Below are 19934 nucleotides of genomic sequence, written 5' to 3'. Positions count from 1 at the left end.
ACAAAAAAAACCCTTTTTGCTTTTTAAAAATCTACCCACAGTAAAACTTATTTGTCCATGGTCCAGGCAGCCCAAGCTCAGAGTCATGGGGGTGTATTAGTGTAGGTGTTAAGAGATGACGAGGTATGTTTTGGTCTTTACTCACAGATGTCGAAATCCCAAGTTTATGGAGAAAAAGAAAGTGATTCCAAGTCTGCTTCCCAAGTTATATTGGAGAAAAAGAAAGTGATTCTAAGGCTGGTCCCATCATAGCAGAAACGAGGACAGACTTCAGACCCTGGTGCTTCGTGTTTTCAACCCCTGGAAAGGAGCGGCTTAAACAAATACTTATCTTGATTGCTCAAGTTCATTGCCATTTAGAAAGCGGAACTTTGCAGAAGGCAGAAGCAGTCAGGTGGAGAACTTTGTTTTGCTTTCTGCATACTGACAGTTCTGGCTGAAATTCTGACGTCCTCCTCTCTTCAGAAATAGGTGCTTCATGGAGGGAAAACTGGACAGTGAGGCTTCTGCCAAAAGCCTATGAGCTGGCTCCACCCACTTCATTCCCTGCCTATAAAGTGAGGAGCCACTTTGTCACTCTTGTCACTTTCTAACTCCAGAGGGGTAGTCAGTGTCCATTGGTTACTGCTGGAAAAAAAAAGAGCATGTCGCTGAATTAAAATTAGAAAGAGACCTAAAGGCATGCCACAGACATTTATTGTGTGTAGGGAGTGACTGGCACTGCTGGATTCCGTGGATGCAGAGACAGATGGGGCCCCTGCCCTTTGGACACGAACAGTCTAGAGGCTGGAATTCACGGAGCACGTTAGGAAGGGCTCATCGAGAAGCAGAGTCAGCTGAGCCTTAAAGGATAATGAGGGATTTTCCAAGTGACAAGGAAAGGATGGCATTCTCGAGACCAGCCTGGATCCAGCAACCCCAGTCATTGTGGTTTCTGGTGGTCGCCTCTGGGGTGGAGGGGTGCTGGGACATACGACTGAAGAGGTGGGAGGGGCTGAGTCACAGTAGGGACTTTGGAATTACCCACCAGGCCAGCCCCTCTCAACCCCCTGTTTGTCACCAGCACACAGATGTTGTATGCACATGTCACAGGGTCCTGGATGTATCCAAATGTGAAGTTGGTCATAAAACAAAACATGCAATCCTCTTGAATCACACAGCTATCAGCCACACATCCGTCAAAGTAAGTCACCGCAGATCTGGGTCCATGAGGTCAGCTCTGTTGCTGCTGTTCAGTCGCTCAGTTGTGTCTGACTCTTTGTGACCCCGTGGACTGAAGCATGCCAGGCTTCCCTGTCTTTGATTCTCTCCCTGAGTTGGCTCAAACTCATGTTCTTTGAGTTGGTGATGCCATCCAACCATCTTATCCTCTGTCACTCCCTTTTCCTCTTGCCCTCAATCTTTCCTAGCATCAGGGTCTTTTCTAATGAGTAGGCTCTTCACCATCAGGTGGCCAAAGGATTGGAGCTTCAGCTTCAGCATCAGTCCTTCCAGTGAATATTCAGGGTTGATTTCCTTTAGGATTGACTGGTTTGATCTCCGTGCAGTCCAAGGGACTCTCAAGAGTCGTCTTGTGAGTCAAGTGCAGTTGCCCCAGGATTCATGTGTAACCTGATCCCTTTCCCCTCCTCCTGATGAATATCTACAGGAGGGTAAAAGTGAGTCTTTTGTGGGGACATGCTTACATTTACTCCTCAAGAACCTCGAATTCTCAGAACTGGTCACATGAGCCTCCATCTAGGAGAAGTACCTGGCTGCCCAGGGAGACGCCACGAGCCAAGTCCATGCTGAGAACTGCTGGTGAGTGAGTTGGGAGATTTCCCCCCCAAGAGTGATGCAGTCAGTCAGGCTGCTTAAAACACATTCTGGAAGGAGTGAAGAGGATGAGTTTGAGGAGGGAAACGCAGCTGGAGGCTCTTGCAGTAGTTCTGACGAGAGGCAGTTGAGAGAAGGGGTGAGGGAGTAGAAGCAGGGAGGAAGGCTGAGCTCCTGGCCACAGGATGTGGTCCTGGCTGGAAGGGAGGGTCCGGTGCTGAGGCTGTGATCAGCCGGGAAAGCAGGAGCCAGGGGTCACAATGGGAGGGGAGGAGCATAGCATCATTTGTCTCCTGTCTCATATCCTGGTTTTCTGAACTCCAGGGAATCAGCGCCATCCAGAATTCTGCTGAGGGGCTTACAGAACTCACTCTGGGAGAAACAGAGATTTGGTGGCTGTGGAAATGGGCAGAGGATGTCAGATGCCTTATAGAGGCCAGGTCCGCCAGGAGGGCCCATGGCTGGGGAGCAGTTCTGGGGTGTGGAGGAAGCTGGAATCCCATTGTAAACCTGAAGGGGGAGGGACTGGGGTTGGTTTGGGGGAGGAGACAGTGGTTGTGGAAGATGAGTGATGAGGAAGTTAGATCCAAACGCCCTGAGAGCCAAACTAACTCATGCTGGACTTTTGTGTTAGAAAGGATCAGCTCTGGGGAAGCCACGTAATGCAGGTATAAGATGAAGCTTGTCTTCAGTTCATTGAACAAGGGCTGCCCAAGCCCAGGAATATCCATACTCCTTTGCATCTAAGTTTCACGTTCTGGCATCTGAGAGGATAAAGAGCACTGAAGGACCCTCAGACGTCCTGTCCCACCATGCAGAAGGCTAGATTTTGATCTTGTCCTTTTATTTTCAAGAATGATACCTCCAAGGCTATAGAACTCTTGACTCTAGAAACCTATTTTCTGTGTTTGTAGTGGGATGAAATTTTGAGATGGCCGGGTCACCTCCCTCTCTGAAGAGTTTTCTTGTTTCTCAATGGTTGATCAGGTTTTGAGAATCATGTTGAGCAGTGGATTGAACTGCTGAAAATGAAGGGGAGGGATCCTATTGTTTATTAGATAGGCCCCAGGAATTAGAGATGCTCTTTTCAGTATCCAGACAACCAGCCATATAAACATGCTCAGTTGGAAAGCAATGCTTTCCATTTCTTCTTCTGTATGAAATGTTTTACTTAGGGCTATGACTTTCCATCCTGTAAGGGAAAAGAAACATTTCCAATTTGAATTTCTTAGGGTGGCATTGATGACAGGCAAATCCACTTAGACTTACTCAGAGTACAATTATGGTCAGTAACTCAGTTACAGATGGGTTGCATTTGGAAGTTTCATTTGAAGTAGATTTTTTAAAAAATGTTTAGACTTTTAATTTTGAGATAATAGATTCAGATGTGTTTATAAGAATTACTACAGAGAGAGCGAGCAAGCGCTGTGTACTTTGACCCATTCACCCCCAGTGGTAACATCTGGCAAAACTGTAAATAAGATCATCACCAGGGTACTGGGTTTGATGCAGTTGGTAGGACAGGGGAAGAACTGTTCATGCTGTTCTCACAGCCCTGTCACCCCAGCCCTAGCCTCTGCTGCATCCTCGTCTGCACAGTAAGCTTTCAGGGAGTGTTGTAGAAGTGCAATCACACAGCATCTAAACTTTGAGGATCAGCATTCTTTCACTCAGCACAGTTCCCTGGATATTCTTCCAGGTGGCTGCAGATATCAATAGATTGTTCCATTTCATTTCTGAGCAGACTTCCATGGTATGGCCACACCAAATTTTTATTTAGCTGTTCATCCATCAAAGACATCTGGCTCGTTTCCAGGTTTTATCTATTGTGAATAAAGCTACTACGAACAGTGGTATTCAGGATTTTTATGAAAATAAGTTTCCATTTCTCTGGAATAGATGTTCAGGAGTGCAGTTAGTTGCCGGGCCATATGGTAGTTTGGTTTGGCAGCTTTAGTTTTCAAAGAAACTGCCGAACTGTTTCCCAGAGTAGCCGCGCCATTTTATATCCCCACCAGCAATGTGTGGTCGAGTTTCTCCTTGCCAGCGCTTGGTGTAGTCAGTTTTTTTTTTTTTAATGTTTGCCATTCTGATAGGTGTGTAGGAATATCTCATTGTTTTAATTTGCATTTCTTGAATGGCTAATGGCGTTGCACATTTTTTCATGTTCAACGTGAAATTTGCCATCTGTCTTTCATCTTCTTGGTGAAATGCCTCACTGTACCTTTTGACCATTTTCTAGTTGGACGGATTGGGGTTTTTTCTTTTCTTTTCTTTTTTTTTTTTTGCTTTTGATTTTGAGAGTTCTTCCTGTGTTCTATATAGTTCTCCTTTTTCAGATATGTAACCACAAATACTTTCTCCCATTCCCTAGCATGTCTTTTCATCCTCTTAATGTGATCTTCTGAAAAAGCAGAAGTTTTGCATTTTGATGAATCTAATTCATGATTTTTCACTTTTATGAGTTGTGTTTTTTTAAACTTTGGTTTATATTCTTTTTAAAATTTTTATTTTTTTTAATTTTGGCTGTTCTGGGTCTTGAGCTGCTTTGGCTGCTCTGCACGTGGGCCTTCTCTAGTTGTGGTGAGCTGGAGCTACTCTAGCTGTGGTGCTTGGGCTCCCCATTGTGCCGGCTTCTCTCGTTGCAGAGCACGGGCTCCAGAGCGTGGACTCAGTAGTTGCGGCACATGGGCTCAGCTGTCCTTAGTAAGTTGGATCTTACTGGACCAGGGATCAAACCTGTGATTCTTAACCACTGGACCACCAGGGAAGTCCAGGTCTAAGACACTGAGTGCTTTTTGTGTCGAGAACAAGAACTCATCTAGATCCTGAAGATTTTCTCCTGTTTTTTTTTTTTTTTTTTTTTTTTTACCCCTAATGCTTCACTTTGGCTAATTTTTATATAAGGTGTGAAGATTAGATATAAGAGTTTTGTTTGTTTATTTGGGTCTATGTCTGTCCATTTGCTCCAGAACCATTTGTTGAAATGGTGTCTTATGTCAAAAATTAGTTATATTTGTGTGGTCTATTTCAGGATTCTTTATTCTAATCCATTATTATATCTTTTTAGTAAGGCTTAATATGGGATAGATTACTCTCACTTTATTCTTCTTTTTCAAGATTGTTTTAGCTACACTAAGGCCTGCCTCTCTTCCTATAAATTTTAGAATAAGCCTATCTTTTTCTAACAAAAATTCTCCCTAGCATGTTGATAGGAATTGCATTAAATCTAGAGATCATTTTAGGGGAGAACTGACATCTTTACTATGTTGACTCTTCAAACTCATGAGCAGAGTGTATGTGTATTTGTTTATTTAGGTCTTCTTGGCTGTATTTTATCAGCATGTTAAATTTTTCGGCATACTGAATCTGTATGTTAAGTTTGTATCAAAATATTTTTTGTCATGATTGTAAAAGCATTGTGTTTTAATTTTGGTTTCCACATGTTCATTATTATTATAAAATGTTTCCATAGAATGTAGTTTCTCTTAAGACCAATGTCATGTAGTCATAGTTTTTAGATTAGCCCACAAAAGCCAGATTAAAAGTCATGCTAAAGCTGATATAATGAAGTTCCTAGTGAGAATGAGACTACCATATGGTTATTATAATTCTAGTATTAATAGCAAATGAGAAATAATTATCGAATATCTTGGAGAGGTCTAAGTCTAGTTCTTACATTAATTTATAAAATGTGATGTTCGCTTTTCTTCATGGGTATATCGTTAAGTCTGCTGCCATGCATGTCAGTTCTGATACTGTCATAGTTTGGGAAAGAAGTATGTATGACAAGAGCTTCCTAATTTCAGGATCCAGTCAGAAAAAAAAAAAAAAAGGAAAGTATTTAAACACATTGCACAGGTAGAATTAACGGGACTTTGAACAAAGATAAAAAGCATGTGTAAAAGATGCACTTGAGAAGAATTAATCTTTAGACTCCAATGCATTAAGCTAGGCCAATTCTGTTGCAGCAGGAAACAATAACCTCAGAGGTGTCCAAAAGTTAGATGTTTATTTTGTGGGAGTGAATCTGTTTTGGGAAAAAAGCCTGCCTCGTTGTGGTAGCAGTGATTCATTGTCTCCTCTTTTCTTAAAAGAAAGACCTCAGTAGTTAGTTATTTCACCTAAGTTTTTGTTTTTACCCTGCTTGCTCCAGGAAGAGTTTAAAGCAGCATTTATAAATATATAAAGCAAAGTCAAATAAAATTTAAAAAGGGTAAAAAGCAAAATTGGTTGAAGGGAAAATAAAGTGAGGCCCCATGGGGATGGAGATTAGGAAGAAGGAGTCATGCTATGAAGTTTTGTTTGTCATCTTGAGGTGATTAAAAAACTTGGTGTGGACAAAGCGTCTTTAACCCTTGTGCAAAACAGTCACAAAGCCGGTGTTTAATCATTACAGCTGCCCAGGGTATCTGCCTTCTTCCCTGGCCACAGGACTGTCTGTTTAGAAAGAGGCATTGTCCTGCAGGGTTAGTGACTAACCGGAATTCAGGTCCTGCTCTGGGAGCCTCTGCTGCCTGGTGCAGCTGGAGGGTCAGAGAGCTAGCAGCCAGGTGCCTGCCCCTGAGCAGCACAGAATTCTGAGTTCTATGCTTTATGCTGGAGTTAGAGGAACAATTAAGAGATTCTGTTAATCTTCCCAATGACAAGGACACACACAGTTGTAAGTATTTTTATAAGCAGGGTTGTAATATTAGTTTGAATACCTAAAAAAAATATAAATAGCCTTTTAAGAAGTGGTTGTGCTCGACAGTTCTTTTTTTTGTCGCCCCTTAGTTAAGTTTCTTCTGGTCTTTGAGTGAGCTGAACAACCTGAGCTCCATCTGAAGTGAGATCCATCCATTCAGAGCATGGTCTTTGGTTTCAAGACAAAACATTTGTATTGTTTTCGAGAAATTCCTTCCAGGGCAATTCTTTCTTCTGATGACTCATTTTCCATTGGAAATTTCTCTTTTTGGAAGTGAGGAGAAACCCACAGATGTCCGCACCACGTGTGAACTTGTAGAGACACGTGTGCCTTTATAGCATACTGTTTATACATGTATGTGTATGTTACTTTCTGAATGTTGTTGTCTGAGCTTTATCAGTGGTTTTGTGTTCTTTTATAATCCGAAGACTAGCATTAGAAAAACATTTGCCTATTCAGTTCTGTATGGTTGTAGCCTGTTCAGGAGATGGCTGTTGCATTTTTAGTTTCTCTGTAAAGCAAGCTGAAAGACAATGTGGCAGTTCTCATTGCACTTGAGATTGCCACTGGCCAGGCCTGCTGCAACAGCTGATGGGCCCCTCTGAGTTTCAGGAGCTATTTCTGGTAGATGAGCTGAGATCAAGGCTCTCCCAGTTTAGGCCATAAAAGGCCCGTCCCATGTGGAATTGCTCCACTGCTTCTGACAGCGTCCTCAGAGGCTGAAGTGTCCTCAGGTTTTACTTGGATTTACCCAGGAATGGATGGCCACACCAAGGCCAGATTGTGGAAGTTCAGCGTCAAGGACACCAGGGGACCGACAGCTTCAAAAAGAAGACACTTGTTGATAATATTTTGGCGATCTTTTTTCAGAGAAACTTTTGGGATGTAGCCTTCACCTGTTTTATTGCATTTGGCACCCAAACGCCATTTGGAAAGCACCGTTCTAAATTTATCCTCTTCTGAATCATCACTTCTGATAGATGCAGTTGCCTTGTTTGCGTTGTGATATTTGATTTTGTACAGTGTTCCTTGGGCTAACTTTTGATATTTTGCTTTTTGTTTAGAATTTGAAAGTAGTATTCTTTGAAAGGAGACACACAGAGAATACTTGAGGACAACCAAAGCCGAATTAGAGGATATAACGTGTTTTATTTTTTTAATTAGAAAAATAAGGAATTACAGTGTGGTTTTTTCCCCCCTTTAACTTAGAGGAACAAGGAGTGTACAGAAATTTGAAGTAAGTGAAAACCCTTCCTTTAAATCTAAATGCAGTTTTGTTTTGTTTGTTTTTTTTAAAGTATCATTTGTCTGAGCATGCTTCCGAAGGATTTGTAGATGTCAAACACTGGAATGTTCCTGCCAGTATGTGCTAGTTGTTGCATACTTCTGTAGGTACCCTTGGGCATGTTTTTTGGTTTCAGAATGATTGGATTTTTTTTTTTTTTATTAAAAGCAAAATAACTTTCTTTATGGTTACAGAAAGGTTGATACTAACAATTCAGCCTACAGTCTAGAAGGTACTCCTGTCTAAACGTTAAGCACTTAAAGCCTTGGAATTAATAGCATATTCACAATACAGAGTACTTCAATCATTGTATCACATGTATGGAGGTGGAGTTCAGAAGGTCAAGTTTTATTTCTTTCCTATTATTAATCCATGTGGAAATACTAGGTTGGCCAAAAAGTTCAGGTTTTTCTGTAACATCTTATGGAAAAACCCAAATGAACTTTGTGGCCAACCCAATATAAATCATCAGTGTTCCTTTTGTATGGTCTTTGTTTTGAGGGTTCTTTACCTTTGTACTCTGATTCTTTAAGTTTAATTTAGAGAACCTCCGATGTTTCAGGATTTATTTATATATTAAAAAAAAATTCTCACTCTAGTTTCTCGCTTTGGGGTTGTATTTCATTTTTTTGTTCTCCAAGAAAATAATGCCATATCATTCTTGTAAAGCTCTAGAGACAACTGTGATCTGTTTGTAATTTAGGTTGGTGATTTGCTTATACTGAAAAAAAGGGTGGTTCCTTTTTTTGTTTTTATTTCTTTATTTTAAAGATGGTTTCTTTATACTGTATCAGATGGACCAGTAGGGGCACTGATTATTTTTATCAGGTAGAAAAACAGAATATTTATAGAGATGAGCCTCATCAGTGAATACTGCCATGGTTCTCAATCAGACTGAGTGCCGCAACCCTGGGGGCTTTTGGAAATGCTTGGGGGTGATTCTGGTTTTCATAATAACTGTGGCTGGTGTTTGAGGGGATGTGGCTACAACTGTAAATGCCCTGTAATGGGGGACAGTCCCATGTGGTAAGGTAAAGCGTGGCCCTGGCCAAAATGCTGGTGGTATCCCTGCTGAGAAAAACTGCAGGGTGTCAGTGATCCTCCCGATCCCAGGGCGAAGCAGCATAAACCAGGCATATGGCGGCTGCCTCTTTTCATCAGCCCAGAAGAGCTCTTGGGAAGCCAAGTAGTGGGTGTCCTGCCAGGAGTAATCATCCTATCTGTCCTCTGAGACGGTGACACAGGTGGGCACAGAGAGGCGGTTTGCTCATCTTGTTTCCTCCTGGACAGTTCTCGTCATCCCCCAAGGAGATGCTAACTCTGGAGCCACAAGGATACTTACTATTCAAAACAGCATTCAGTCAAAGCACCCAGATTATGTCTCCTGTACTCAGTGCACACAGATAGCTCTGCTGGTACTTTTAGGACATCTTGTTTCTTGGTAACCACTCTAAGATTTTTGAATTTCTATTCGGAATGAAAATCTTTGTCAATACCTAAGGTCGTTTACAACTTTACAGTTCAGAAACTATATCCAAAGAAGAGGGCTGTTGGCTAAGAGAGCAGCAGTGTTCAGGGTCAGAGGCTGCATGGAAAGCTGCAGGAGCGACCACCGCAGGCAGCTCTTTGCTGCCAGGAGTATTAATACACTAGTCTGTGGGCTGCCCTGTGACCAGGCGAATTCCCCGATCTGGAACTTTCCTGCAGCTTTTAACTCTGAGCCAGAAGCTGCATGGTCACTCTCCATAGGTCACCAAGACAGCTGAGTCAGTCTCTGAAAGGATGCTTCTGCCCCCACACCTCCTGAGCCTCCCTGCACCTTCCCCTTACCTGGATGATGGCGCCACGCTTTTGCCCCATGTTCTCCGCTGTCCTGTCTATCCTCAGAATGACCTTACTAAAGCAAGAGGAGTGAGTGAGTGAGTGAAAGTCGCTCAGTCATGTCCGATTCTTTTCGACCCAGTGGACTGTAGCTTGCCAGGCTCCTGTGTCCATGGAATTTTCCAGGCCAGATTACTGGAGTGGGTTCCCTTCTCCAGGGGATCTTCCCAACCCAGGGATCGAACTCCGGTCTCCCGTGTTGCAGGCAGATTCTTTACCATCTGAGCCACGAGGGAAGCCAAACCAAGAGGAAAGCAAAAACCAAACTTTGCATAGTTTCCCACTGATTAAAGGCCAAAGCCCAGCTCCTCAGCCTCCCCTTCAGGGTCTTTCATGCCACTCTTTTTGCTGGGACCCCTCCCTGAAATATTCTGCCTTCCCCTGCTTGCCAGGGAAGTGATCTCAAAGGAGATTTTCCCAGAAGCCGCCTCTGACCTTCTGCCTCTGGGTTCTGGGGCCTTGACTTAAGCCTGTGCTTTATCCCATGGGGCCCTGACACCGTGTCCTGGGGCCCCCTTCCTCTGTAGGGGGTGTTCAACGAGGCACCTAGGTCCTAGCACCCACTGCACAGTAGCTGGTCTGCAGATGTGAGCTGCTTGAATGCCTTGAAATGATCTGTGGATTCTTCATATCAGAATTTAGCTGCACAAAATACTCTTGACGCTGTTATTATTCACGACAGAAGTGGGTGTTCTAGGTACTAAATTCTGTTGTTTTTTTTCCCCCCATATCTAATAATGCAAGCAGTAAGACTTGTCCTCCTATTACAAGCCTGCTGGGGTTTCTGTATGTGCTCTTTTGCCAACACAGGAAATTAAGGTGCATGCAATGAAATCAGCCACTTCATTATTGGAGTTTTGCCGAAAATGAAGAAACTCATCTCGTGGTGTGATTTGATTTAGGTGCTTTTCCTGAGCATTAATCTTCATCCCTAGGGTGAAGCATCTCAGGGTGGTTTGCACTGCTGGCCTCCAAAGGATGGGTACAGCAGCTGGATGTGGGTTCAAAAGGATCTCTGTCCCACTTTCTCACGGCCATGCACTGATGCAGGAGGTTTTGAAAGAGGGGTGTATTTCACCTCGTTACTTGCTTACTCTCTTCTGAAAGTTGATCCTTTAATCCCAAGCAAGTTCATAACCCATTTCTAGCCGGCTTTTGTGTACACAGAGTCAAAGAAAGCGCTTTCCTGTTTGCTGTGGGTCATTGACTGGCCCGCGTCCCAGCCCTGGGTTCATGTCAGCACGTGTGTGTTGAGGGTTTCATCTCAATATTGCACACCTGGATACAGATCACCCGACTGAATGTGTGTTCCCCATCTTTAGTGAACTCATTCCCTACAGGAGCTCAGACGCAGACAGAACAGAGCTGTTATCCAAGGCGGCTGGAAGGGACGAACAAAAATAATATCATTACTGTTTGCCAGCCTTATGGCCATGCTTTTCCTTATGTGACCTCGCTTAAGTTTTCCTAGGGCCCCTGAGACACAATACTATCATTATCTCCATTCTACAGAGGAGGATAACTGAGGTTTAGGGCCTAAGGGCATGTATTGCAGGGTCAAGGTAGAACTGGATTGGAACCCAGATCTATCTCACGTCAGTGCCTATCATCATAAGCACCACTTTGAGTCAGTACATCTCAAACTTGACTGAGCATCACCTGTACTCTTGTTAACGTGCAGGTTGTGATTGGGTAAGTCTAGGTGGGGGAGAGCGGAGAAGGCAATGGCACCCCACTCCTACTCTTGCCTGGAAAATCCCATGGACAGAGGAGCCTGTTGGGCTACAAGGGGGTCGCTAGGAGTCAGACATGACTGAGCAACTTCACTTTCACTTTTCACTTTCATGAATTGGAGAAGGAAATGGCAACCCACTCCAGTGTTCTTGCCTGGAGAATCCCAGGGACGAGGGAGCCTGGTGGGTTGCCGTCTATGGGTCGCACAGAGTCGGACACAACTGAAGCTACTTAGCAGCAGCAGCAGGTGGGGGAGAGAGTCAGCAAGCCAGCGCCCAGGTGATGCTCACACCTCTGGTCTGAGGACCGACTTTGAGTAGCATGGTTGTAAACGCCTCTCAAGATGGAAGCAACCAGCTCAGGGGATTTGAAGGAGCCATGGAAAAAGTGATTCAGTTCCTTGTGCCTTTCACACCCTCCCTTCCATGCTTTGCCTGTGTTGTTGCCACTGTTTCTCTTATTTCCAATGTCTGTCTGCCTTTCTCCTGGCCCCTCCTCCAGTCCTGCATCCTAAATAAAGCTCATCCTGATCTCAAGCTCTCCCTCTCTGGCTCACCACCCATCCCTCCACACCCTCCCAGGAGCTCCTTCTCCCTCCCAGACCTGCTCCATCTCCCGGGTTCTCTGGCCTTGCTGAGCTTTGCCTCTGAGCATCTCTGTGTCAGGATGCCACCTTGGATGTAGTAAGGTTGTGAAACTCTGGCCCCTGCACTGGGCATCCCTGGATGGCTGTGTGCTTGGGCCATCCTCTTGCCTTTGTTTTCTGAATCCTTTGCACAGCTCATCTTCTGAGGGTCCACATTAAGATAAAAATTCTTGTGCTGCTGGTTATACATTGAATTAATTGTACAACCTGTCCATTTCAGATGGAATATATTCATTTGGATTTCAGAGCTTTTTGACTTGCTTCATTAGAGTTTATGTCCTATATCACCTTTATTGTTAGAATTATGCATAAGAAAGAAAAATTACTTTCTCACTCAAAGGGCTTTTATAAATAATGTACCTATAATTTGGAACTGTTTTTTTTCATTTATTTTTTATTGAACTAACATTGGTTTATAATATTTTATGTTTCATGTATACATTATTTTTCAGCTTCTGTGTACCCTACAGCATGCTCACCACCAAAAATTTTGTTTTCATCCTTCACCATACCTATTTAATCCTGCCCGCTCCTCCCCATCTGGTAACCACTAATCCGTTCTTTGTATCTATGTACCTATGTGTTTGTTTTTGTTTGTTTCGTTCATTTAGTTAGTTTTTTTATTCTCCACATATGAATGAAATCATATGGTATTTTTCTCCATCAGACTTATTTCACTAAGTGTAATACCCTCAAGGACAATCTGTGTCATCACATATGGCAAGATTTCATTCTTTTTTATGGCTGAGTAGTATTCTAGTATGTGTTTGCATATTGGATTTTTTCTCCCTTCATTCACTGATGGGCATTTAGGTTGCTTCCATATCTTGGCTACCATGAATAATGCCAGGATGAACAGAAGGGTACATATTTCTTTTCTAATTAGTGTTTTCATATTTTTTAGATAAATACCCAGAAGTGTGATACCTGGATCATTTGGTAAATCTTCTTACTTTTTGAGGAATCTCTATACTGCTTTGCATAGTGGTTGCACAAGTTGACATTCCCATCCAGTGCATGAGGTGTTTTGGTTAATGAGAGGTCTCTCGATTCTTTCCAAACTCTCAATAATGTTCTGAGTATGGAAAGTAGACAGAAATCTTAGGTTCAGATATATATGGTCACTAAACAGAAAAATAGTATGGATATTTTTATATTTTTAAGACTTTAAATATTTCAAGGCGTGGTCTTTTCACAATTCTGAAAATTCTGTGTCTAATTTTACTACATTTAACCAAAATTTTAAAATAGACACACACTGTATTTGCACACATGTTACACACTCAACAATGAACAAGCCACTCCAACCAAAACTCAAACAGGAAAGCAATTGATTTTCAGTAGTAGCTTAAAATATGTTGAATTAAGAAATCACTTATAAGAGAAAAAGTAACTTCTGAAAGTTTTAGTCCTGTTTCTGTGCACAGATTTTCTTAGAGAGTTTCTTAAATTGCAGGTGACATTTCAGCTTACCCTGTGCTAGGATGGTCACCGGATTTCAGCCATATTCATTTTCTCCTGCAGTTCCTCTATTCTTTAACAGTATGACAAAACCAAAAGACAGATGACATTCAGGTCTCTATCATTTGTTGACAGTATTGTGTTGGATACCTAACACAGCTCATGACTCTATAGATTTGAACCAGATTAGGGCTTCCGTCTATGGGGTCGCACAGAGTCGGACATGACTGAAGTGACTTAGCAGCAGCAGCAGCAGGGATTCCCTGGTGGCTTAGAATTTAAAGAATCTGCCTGCAGTACAGGAGACCTGGGTTCAATCTCTGGGTTGGGAAGGTCCCCTGGAGGAGGGCATGTCAGCCCACTCCAGTGTTCTTGCCTGGATAATTCCCATGGACAGTGTAGCCTGGCGGGCTACAGTCTATGGGGTCACAAAGATTCGGACATAACAGTGACTAGGCACAGCACACAGAAGGAGAAAAAAATGGGGCAAGCCACTAAAAGGTAGACAGCTCTGCAAATTATGCTCATGGTCTTAATTTCCACCAGATGTTCATTTCAGGCACACACACACAATCCTTTGGCTTTACGATTTCGTACATTTTTGATCGAACACGTTGAATATTTTACAGTTCCGTGACTGGATGACTGTTGCCGTGATGTGGGGGACCAGGGTGAGCAAGCCTCCTGTAAAGCTTGTTCCCTAGCACAGGAGCCTCCCAGAGAGATGGAATTTATTTATTTGGATTGGTATCTGTTCTTCCCTCCCGAGACTTCAGAGAGCTTGCAGGCAGCTCACAGTTCTTAAATATTTAAATATTCCAAAGTGAGCTGCAGGATGAAGGTGCAAGGATGGGGAATAAAAGTGGTGGTGGGAATATTGTGAAATCTATGATAGCAAACAAGCTGCTTGCTCTCCCCACCCTCGGACTCTCTCCCAGAGCTCTCAGGAAGCATTTTCCCTGCTCTGAGTGAAGAAGGAAAATCTCACGTGAAGGTGTGCGAACCTGAAGAGTGCTAGGGGCAATGGCAGAATTAGGTAGGGGCAGCCCTGATGTTGATTAATAACCAGCTGTGTGACCTTGGGTCCGTTCTTAACCTCGCTGGGCTTCATTTATTCAAATGAACACCAGATTGAAGGATTTCTAAACCCCTTCTAATTATTTGGATTCTATACAGTGGAGGTGATGGAATTCCAGTTGAGCTATTTCAAATCCTGAAAGATGATGTTGTGAAAGTGTTGCACTCAATATGCCAGCAAATTTGGAAAACTCAGCCGTGGCCATAGGACTAGAAAAGTTCAGTTTTCATTCCAATCCCAAAGAAAGGCAATGCCAAAGAATGCTCAAACTACTGCACAATTGCACTCATCTCACATGCTAGTAAAGTAATGCTTAAAAATCTCCAAGCCAGGCTTCAGCAATACATGAACCGTGAACTTCCAGATGTTCAAGCTGGTTTTAGAAAAGGCAGAGGAACCGGAGATCAAATTGCCAACATCCGCTGGATCATGGAAAAAGCAAGAGAGTTCCAGAAAAACATCTATTTTTGCTTTATTGACTATGCCAAAGCCTTTGACTGTGTGGATCACAATAAACTGTGGAAAATTCTGAAAGAGATGGGAATACCAGACCACCTGACCTGCCTCTTGGGAAATGTGTATGAAGGTCAGGAAGCAACAGTTAGAACTGGACATGGAACAACAGACTGGTTCCAAATAGGAAAAGGAGTACATCAAGGCTGTATATTGTCACCCTGCTTATTTAACTTAAATGCAGAGTACATCATGAGAAACGCTGGGCTAGAGGAAGCACAAGCTGGAATCAAGATTGCCGGGAGAAATATCAATCACCTCAGATATGCAGATGACACCACCCTTATTGCAGAAAGTGAAGAGGAACTAAGAAGCCTCTTGATGAAAGTGAAAGAGGAAAGTGAGAAACTTGGCTTACAGCTCAACATTCAGAAAACTAAGATTATGGTATCCAGTCCCATCACTTCATGACAGATAGATGGGGAAGCAGTGGAAACAGTGTCAGACTTTATTTTTTTGGGCTCCAAAACCACTGCAGATGGTGATTGCAGCCATGAAATTAAAAGACGCTTACTCCTTGGAAGAAAAGTTATGACCAACCTAGACAGCATATTCAAAAGCAGAGACATTACTTTGCCAACAAAGGTCCGTCTAGTCAAGGCTATGGTTTTTCCAGTAGTCATGTATGCATGTGAGAGTTGGGCTATAAAGAAAGCTGAGTGCTGAAGAACTGATGTTTTTGAACTGTGGTGTTGGAGAAGACTCTTGAGAGTCCCTTGGACTGCAAGGAGATCCAACCAGTCCATTCTGAAGATCAGCCCTGGGTGTTCATTGGAAGGACTGATGTTGAAGCTGAAAGTCCAGTACTTTGGCCACCTGATGCAAAGAGCTGACTCTCTTGGAAAGACCCTGATGCTGGGAAAGATTGAGGGCAGGAGGAGAAGGGGACGACAGAGGATGAGATGGTTGGATGGCATCACCGACTCAATGGACATAGGTTTGGGTGGACTCCGGGAGTTGGTGGTGGACAAGGAGGCCTGGCATGGTGCGGTTCACGGGGTCACAAAGAGTCAGACACAACTGAGCAACTGAACCCTAAGATTTCAGAGCTTGAAAATATGCCAGCCTTCCCTGGAAAGGAAACCCTGAGTCTAGAAGGTGGTGGTCCAAGATTTGGAAGAGCAGGAGAGGGGAATGGACTCTAATGGACTGTCAAAATTGTCGTACTCAAGTTCCTTGAAGCTTTTCATCTTCAATCCTACGTGTGTCCTTATATATTTAAAAGATAGAATTTAAAACACTTCATTCCTAGCCCAAAGGGGATGCTTTTTAGGTTTATTATCTGCCTACCGTTTGCATTTTCTGCAATTCTCTCTTCCCCTAGGATTTATACTGTTAAAAAGTTCATAAGCTTTTTAGAAACTCTTGTTCTGTTTAGGCAAGTATGGCTCCTCTTTCTCTCGCTACTAAAAAAAAGTTATTTATTTATTTGGCTGCATCAAGTAAGTCTTAGTTGCAGCTCACAGGATCTGTAGTGCATCATGCAGGATCTTTCCTTTCCGCTCATGGACTCTCTAGTTGTGGCAAGCAGGCTCAGTTGCTCTGAGGCACGTGGGATCTTAGTTCCTTGACCAGGGATTGAACCCTCATACTCTGCAGTGGCAACGTGGATTCTTAACTGCTGGACCTCCAGGGAAGTCCTTCTCTCTACTTTTTTTTTTTAACTTGTTTTCTCTCCAGTGTCCTAAAGGACTATCTATAAAATGTTGATTCATTGCCGAGGCAAACGTATACATTGATATCATTCAACCAGGATGTTCTAGAAATAAGTCATTGAATCAGTTTTACTTTTTACTTTCAGACTATGTGTCTCTTGAATCTTTTTAGTAAATTTAGAAAATAATTAAAAGTTATTTTACTTGAAGACTTTGAAGTGAGTTTAGATAGAGCTTGGGCATCACAGATGAACTGTTGTGTAAGAATTTTAGTGTCTGACAGTAGAAACTTTGGAAACTGTAATCTCACTTTCTGTGCGTTATCCTTGCTAAGATTCTTTATCTGGTCACCTCTACCATCAGGCAAAGCTGACTGTGTTACAAAGTAGTGCATAAGCTGCCTTTATGTCCACATTGTATGTGAGCACTGTTTTTACACTACATTTTGCAAATTGTAAAGCACACTCTTATTTCATAGGGTTGTAAGAATTTCAACATTTGTGCTTCACAAGGTAATTATATCATTAAAAGTAAATTATCGCATAGGGCTTCCCAGGTGGCAGTAGTAAAGAATCCGCCTGCTAGTGCAGGAGGAACAGGAGATGCGGGTTCGATCCCTGGGTCAGGAAGATCTCTTGGAGAAGGAAATGCCAACCAGCTCCAGTATTCTTGCCCGGAAATTTCCATGGACAGAGGAGCCTGGTGGGCTATAGTCCACAGGGTCACATAGAGTAGGATGCAACTGAGCACATGCACACACAGAAATTATAGTATATTCAGTAGCTCCAGATAGAAGTGATAATCAGATGGTAAATGGATGCTCCAAGACCGGAGGAGGACAGATCACCTTGGTATTTGAACCAAGAGAGTGTTCAGAGCTCTTCCTTACGCAGCACGTCTCTGTGGCTGATATGAAACTGATGATGATTTTTATCGTTAATGAGCTTAAAGTAAAAGAAAAAATAAGACTGACAGGTAGATAACTTAGGACAGGGTGAAGTCAAAATTGTCATTACAGGCATGTTGTGTTTCTGATGATGATCATGGTTTTCTTGCACAGATGTTTTTGAACAGGTGCATTAGCAGGCTTTAGGAGGTTAGACTATCTCCCCAAAAGTATAGGAAAAATGTTTATTTTTTTTGAATGTTTATTTCATAGAGGAGATGAGTCATTGTTTGCAGCATTTTTCTTAGAGGGACTGGATTCCTAGAAAGTGAAGAACAAATGCAGACTTTAGAGACACTAAAGTGTTGTTCTGATTATTTGCATAAAAATGAAGCTCTCGGAAGTGACCCACCTCCAGCCCCTGAAAAAGGTGAGGGCAGCCGGTAAGTCTGGGTCATCACAGTCCAGGAGAACTTTCTGTGTTGATACAAATGTTCTCCCTTGGGAGTTGTTTTATAGGGAGCTGCTAAGCATAGATGTCTGTTGGGCCCTTAAAGAATATGGCATGTGCAACTGAGGAACTGAACTTCCGACCTGAATTGTTTTGACTAGTTTAGATGGCAACAGCCCTATGTGTTGGACAGCACAGGACTGGGAAGTGGATCTGTGCTTTGTGCATGTGCTAAGACAGTTTGGAGAATCTCAGGGCATCTTTGTGATGCAAAAGAAACTGAAGCTTCTATCTCAGAGGAGACTTTTCTGCGGATTCCCCATCCCTCCCACCAGTGCACAAATCCACTCTCCTGGTACAAGCATACACGTACCCACACACAGGGTATGGTGTTACAGGTCTTTGTGGCCCTGAAAACATCAAATGTTCATTTGCACATTTTGAATTATGTATCCAAAGAGATGCGCTCTGCAGTCTCACCATCACTAGCGTCATTAACATTGAACCTTCAGGCTAACACCTTCAGCATCACTTGCTTCATGCCTGATGTGGATGGAATCACTATGAATCCAGCACCAAAGTGATCTTGGGGATGGAGGGCTATAATCTAATACCATGCCAGCATGTTCTCTGGATGCTTCTGGCTCTTTCCTCAGTCTGAGTTTTGGCTTGAGGTCATGGAGTTTTGTGAGAAATTACTGTTACAGGGGTTTGGGGTTTGTTTTTGCCTTTAACTTTTTAACAAACCAAAGCTGTCCTTTGGGAGCCGGGGCCATGCTGTGTGTGATGGGGAACTCTTCTGTGATGAGAGCTCGTGTGAGATCTTGGACTTACCCTGTGGACCACGCCAGCCACTTGGCATTCATTCCAATCTCTTTGGGGTACCAACCTGGGTACTGATGGTACTGTGTATTTTCTCCCAAATGTCTACATCCTGTGAACCTCTGACACTTGAGAACGTGGATAGGAAGGCAAGAACAGAGGCTACCCTGTGAACCCGCCCGTCACCCAGCCTCCCACCTAAAACCCAGGTGTCGACCTATTACATCTCTAGGGTTCTTTGTGCGCTCTAACCAGTGGGTAGGTGGGTGCGTGTATAGCAAATGAGGATGGGAACTCTTGAAAAGCATAGGCAGGAAATTGAGGGCCGAAGGATGTGTTAGGATGGAGAAGGACCAGCCACATCCAAGGTTGTGGCCCTCACCCCTGCCCATGAGCCCACAGCCCAAGGAGCTGGTGTGATGGCCTTTGGATGCCTGATGAACCCGTCCCCCTGCACCCCGTGCTCCAACCATAGTGGCAGCCCCTGTCCCAGGCACCAACGGCCTCCCCATTCTGCCTTTTGGATCCTCTTCTCGATCTGGAATGCCTCCCCACCAGCCCACCCAGCTCTCCAGCCCAGAGTGCTGGCCACCTTACCTGAGAAGCTCTGCTCAGGATGAGATGAGCCTCCTCTCACTCTACCCCCAGCCACTGGCTCTGGCTCATCTGAACAGCAAACGCCAGTGTCCTTGGGTATAGACTAACCCAGGGGGGTCGGGTAAATCTGCACTGCATTTCTTTGCCATGAAAATCCAAACAGACTGGAGTGATTTTTTTTCCCTCTACAAGGGCAACGAGTCGTACTACCAGTTTCTTAGAAGAATGTAGTCATCATTATTAAATACCCGGACTGAAGAGGTTGGGGTGGTTCCCACTGCCCCTGTTTAACCCTTGCGTCCAGTGTGGGTGAATGCATGGATTTAATTGGATCGGGTGACTATATATCAGAAACAATTCAGCTGAGCTGTTGTGCTGATTGGATGTTTTTAAAATAACCAACTCGGGTGACCACCCAAGTCA

General features: G+C 43.4%; 2 protein-coding genes and 1 long non-coding RNA gene across 9 annotated transcripts in view; 2 read left to right on the top strand and 1 right to left on the bottom strand.

The window, feature by feature from the left end:
* Positions 1 to 247, bottom strand: part of LOC132657624 (uncharacterized) — a 4949-nt gene extending 4702 nt beyond the window's left edge. Inside the window, exon 1 of the long non-coding RNA XR_009596051.1 lies at positions 146 to 247. This is a non-coding gene — a long non-coding RNA (uncharacterized LOC132657624). The remainder of the gene's footprint in view (positions 1 to 145) is intronic.
* Positions 1 to 19934, top strand: part of SVIL (supervillin) — a 185971-nt gene that overhangs the window by 5468 nt on the left and 160569 nt on the right. For 3 of the 7 annotated variants that reach the window (XM_060397443.1, XM_042230623.2, XM_060397442.1), the window contains exon 1: positions 7196 to 7739. The exons of 1 other annotated variant lie outside the window; for it this stretch is intronic. Coding sequence is in view for 2 of the 6 variants with exons in the window: in XM_042230629.2 (XP_042086563.2) it covers positions 1635 to 1800 (166 nt within the window). In the remaining 4 variants the exon portion in view is untranslated. Of the gene's footprint in view, positions 1 to 147; positions 1801 to 7195 lie in introns of those variants that run through there. 3 more of the 7 variants (XM_042230629.2, XM_060397440.1, XM_060397441.1) reach the window with 2 other exon arrangements.
* The window catches only part of LOC101116334 (large ribosomal subunit protein eL8-like), a 119114-nt gene that overhangs the window by 81322 nt on the left and 17858 nt on the right, over positions 1 to 19934 (top strand). The window contains exon 4 of the transcript XR_009596050.1: positions 148 to 19934. This exon is cut by the window's right edge and continues 17858 nt beyond it. The gene's annotated coding sequence lies outside the window, so the exon portion shown is untranslated. The remainder of the gene's footprint in view (positions 1 to 147) is intronic.

This window comes from Ovis aries, chromosome 13, assembly GCF_016772045.2.
Source record: "Ovis aries strain OAR_USU_Benz2616 breed Rambouillet chromosome 13, ARS-UI_Ramb_v3.0, whole genome shotgun sequence".
Classification (NCBI taxonomy): Eukaryota; Metazoa; Chordata; class Mammalia; order Artiodactyla; family Bovidae; genus Ovis; species Ovis aries.
The sequence above is the reverse complement of the archived record's forward strand: the minus strand, read 5'-3'. Positions and strand labels throughout refer to the sequence as shown.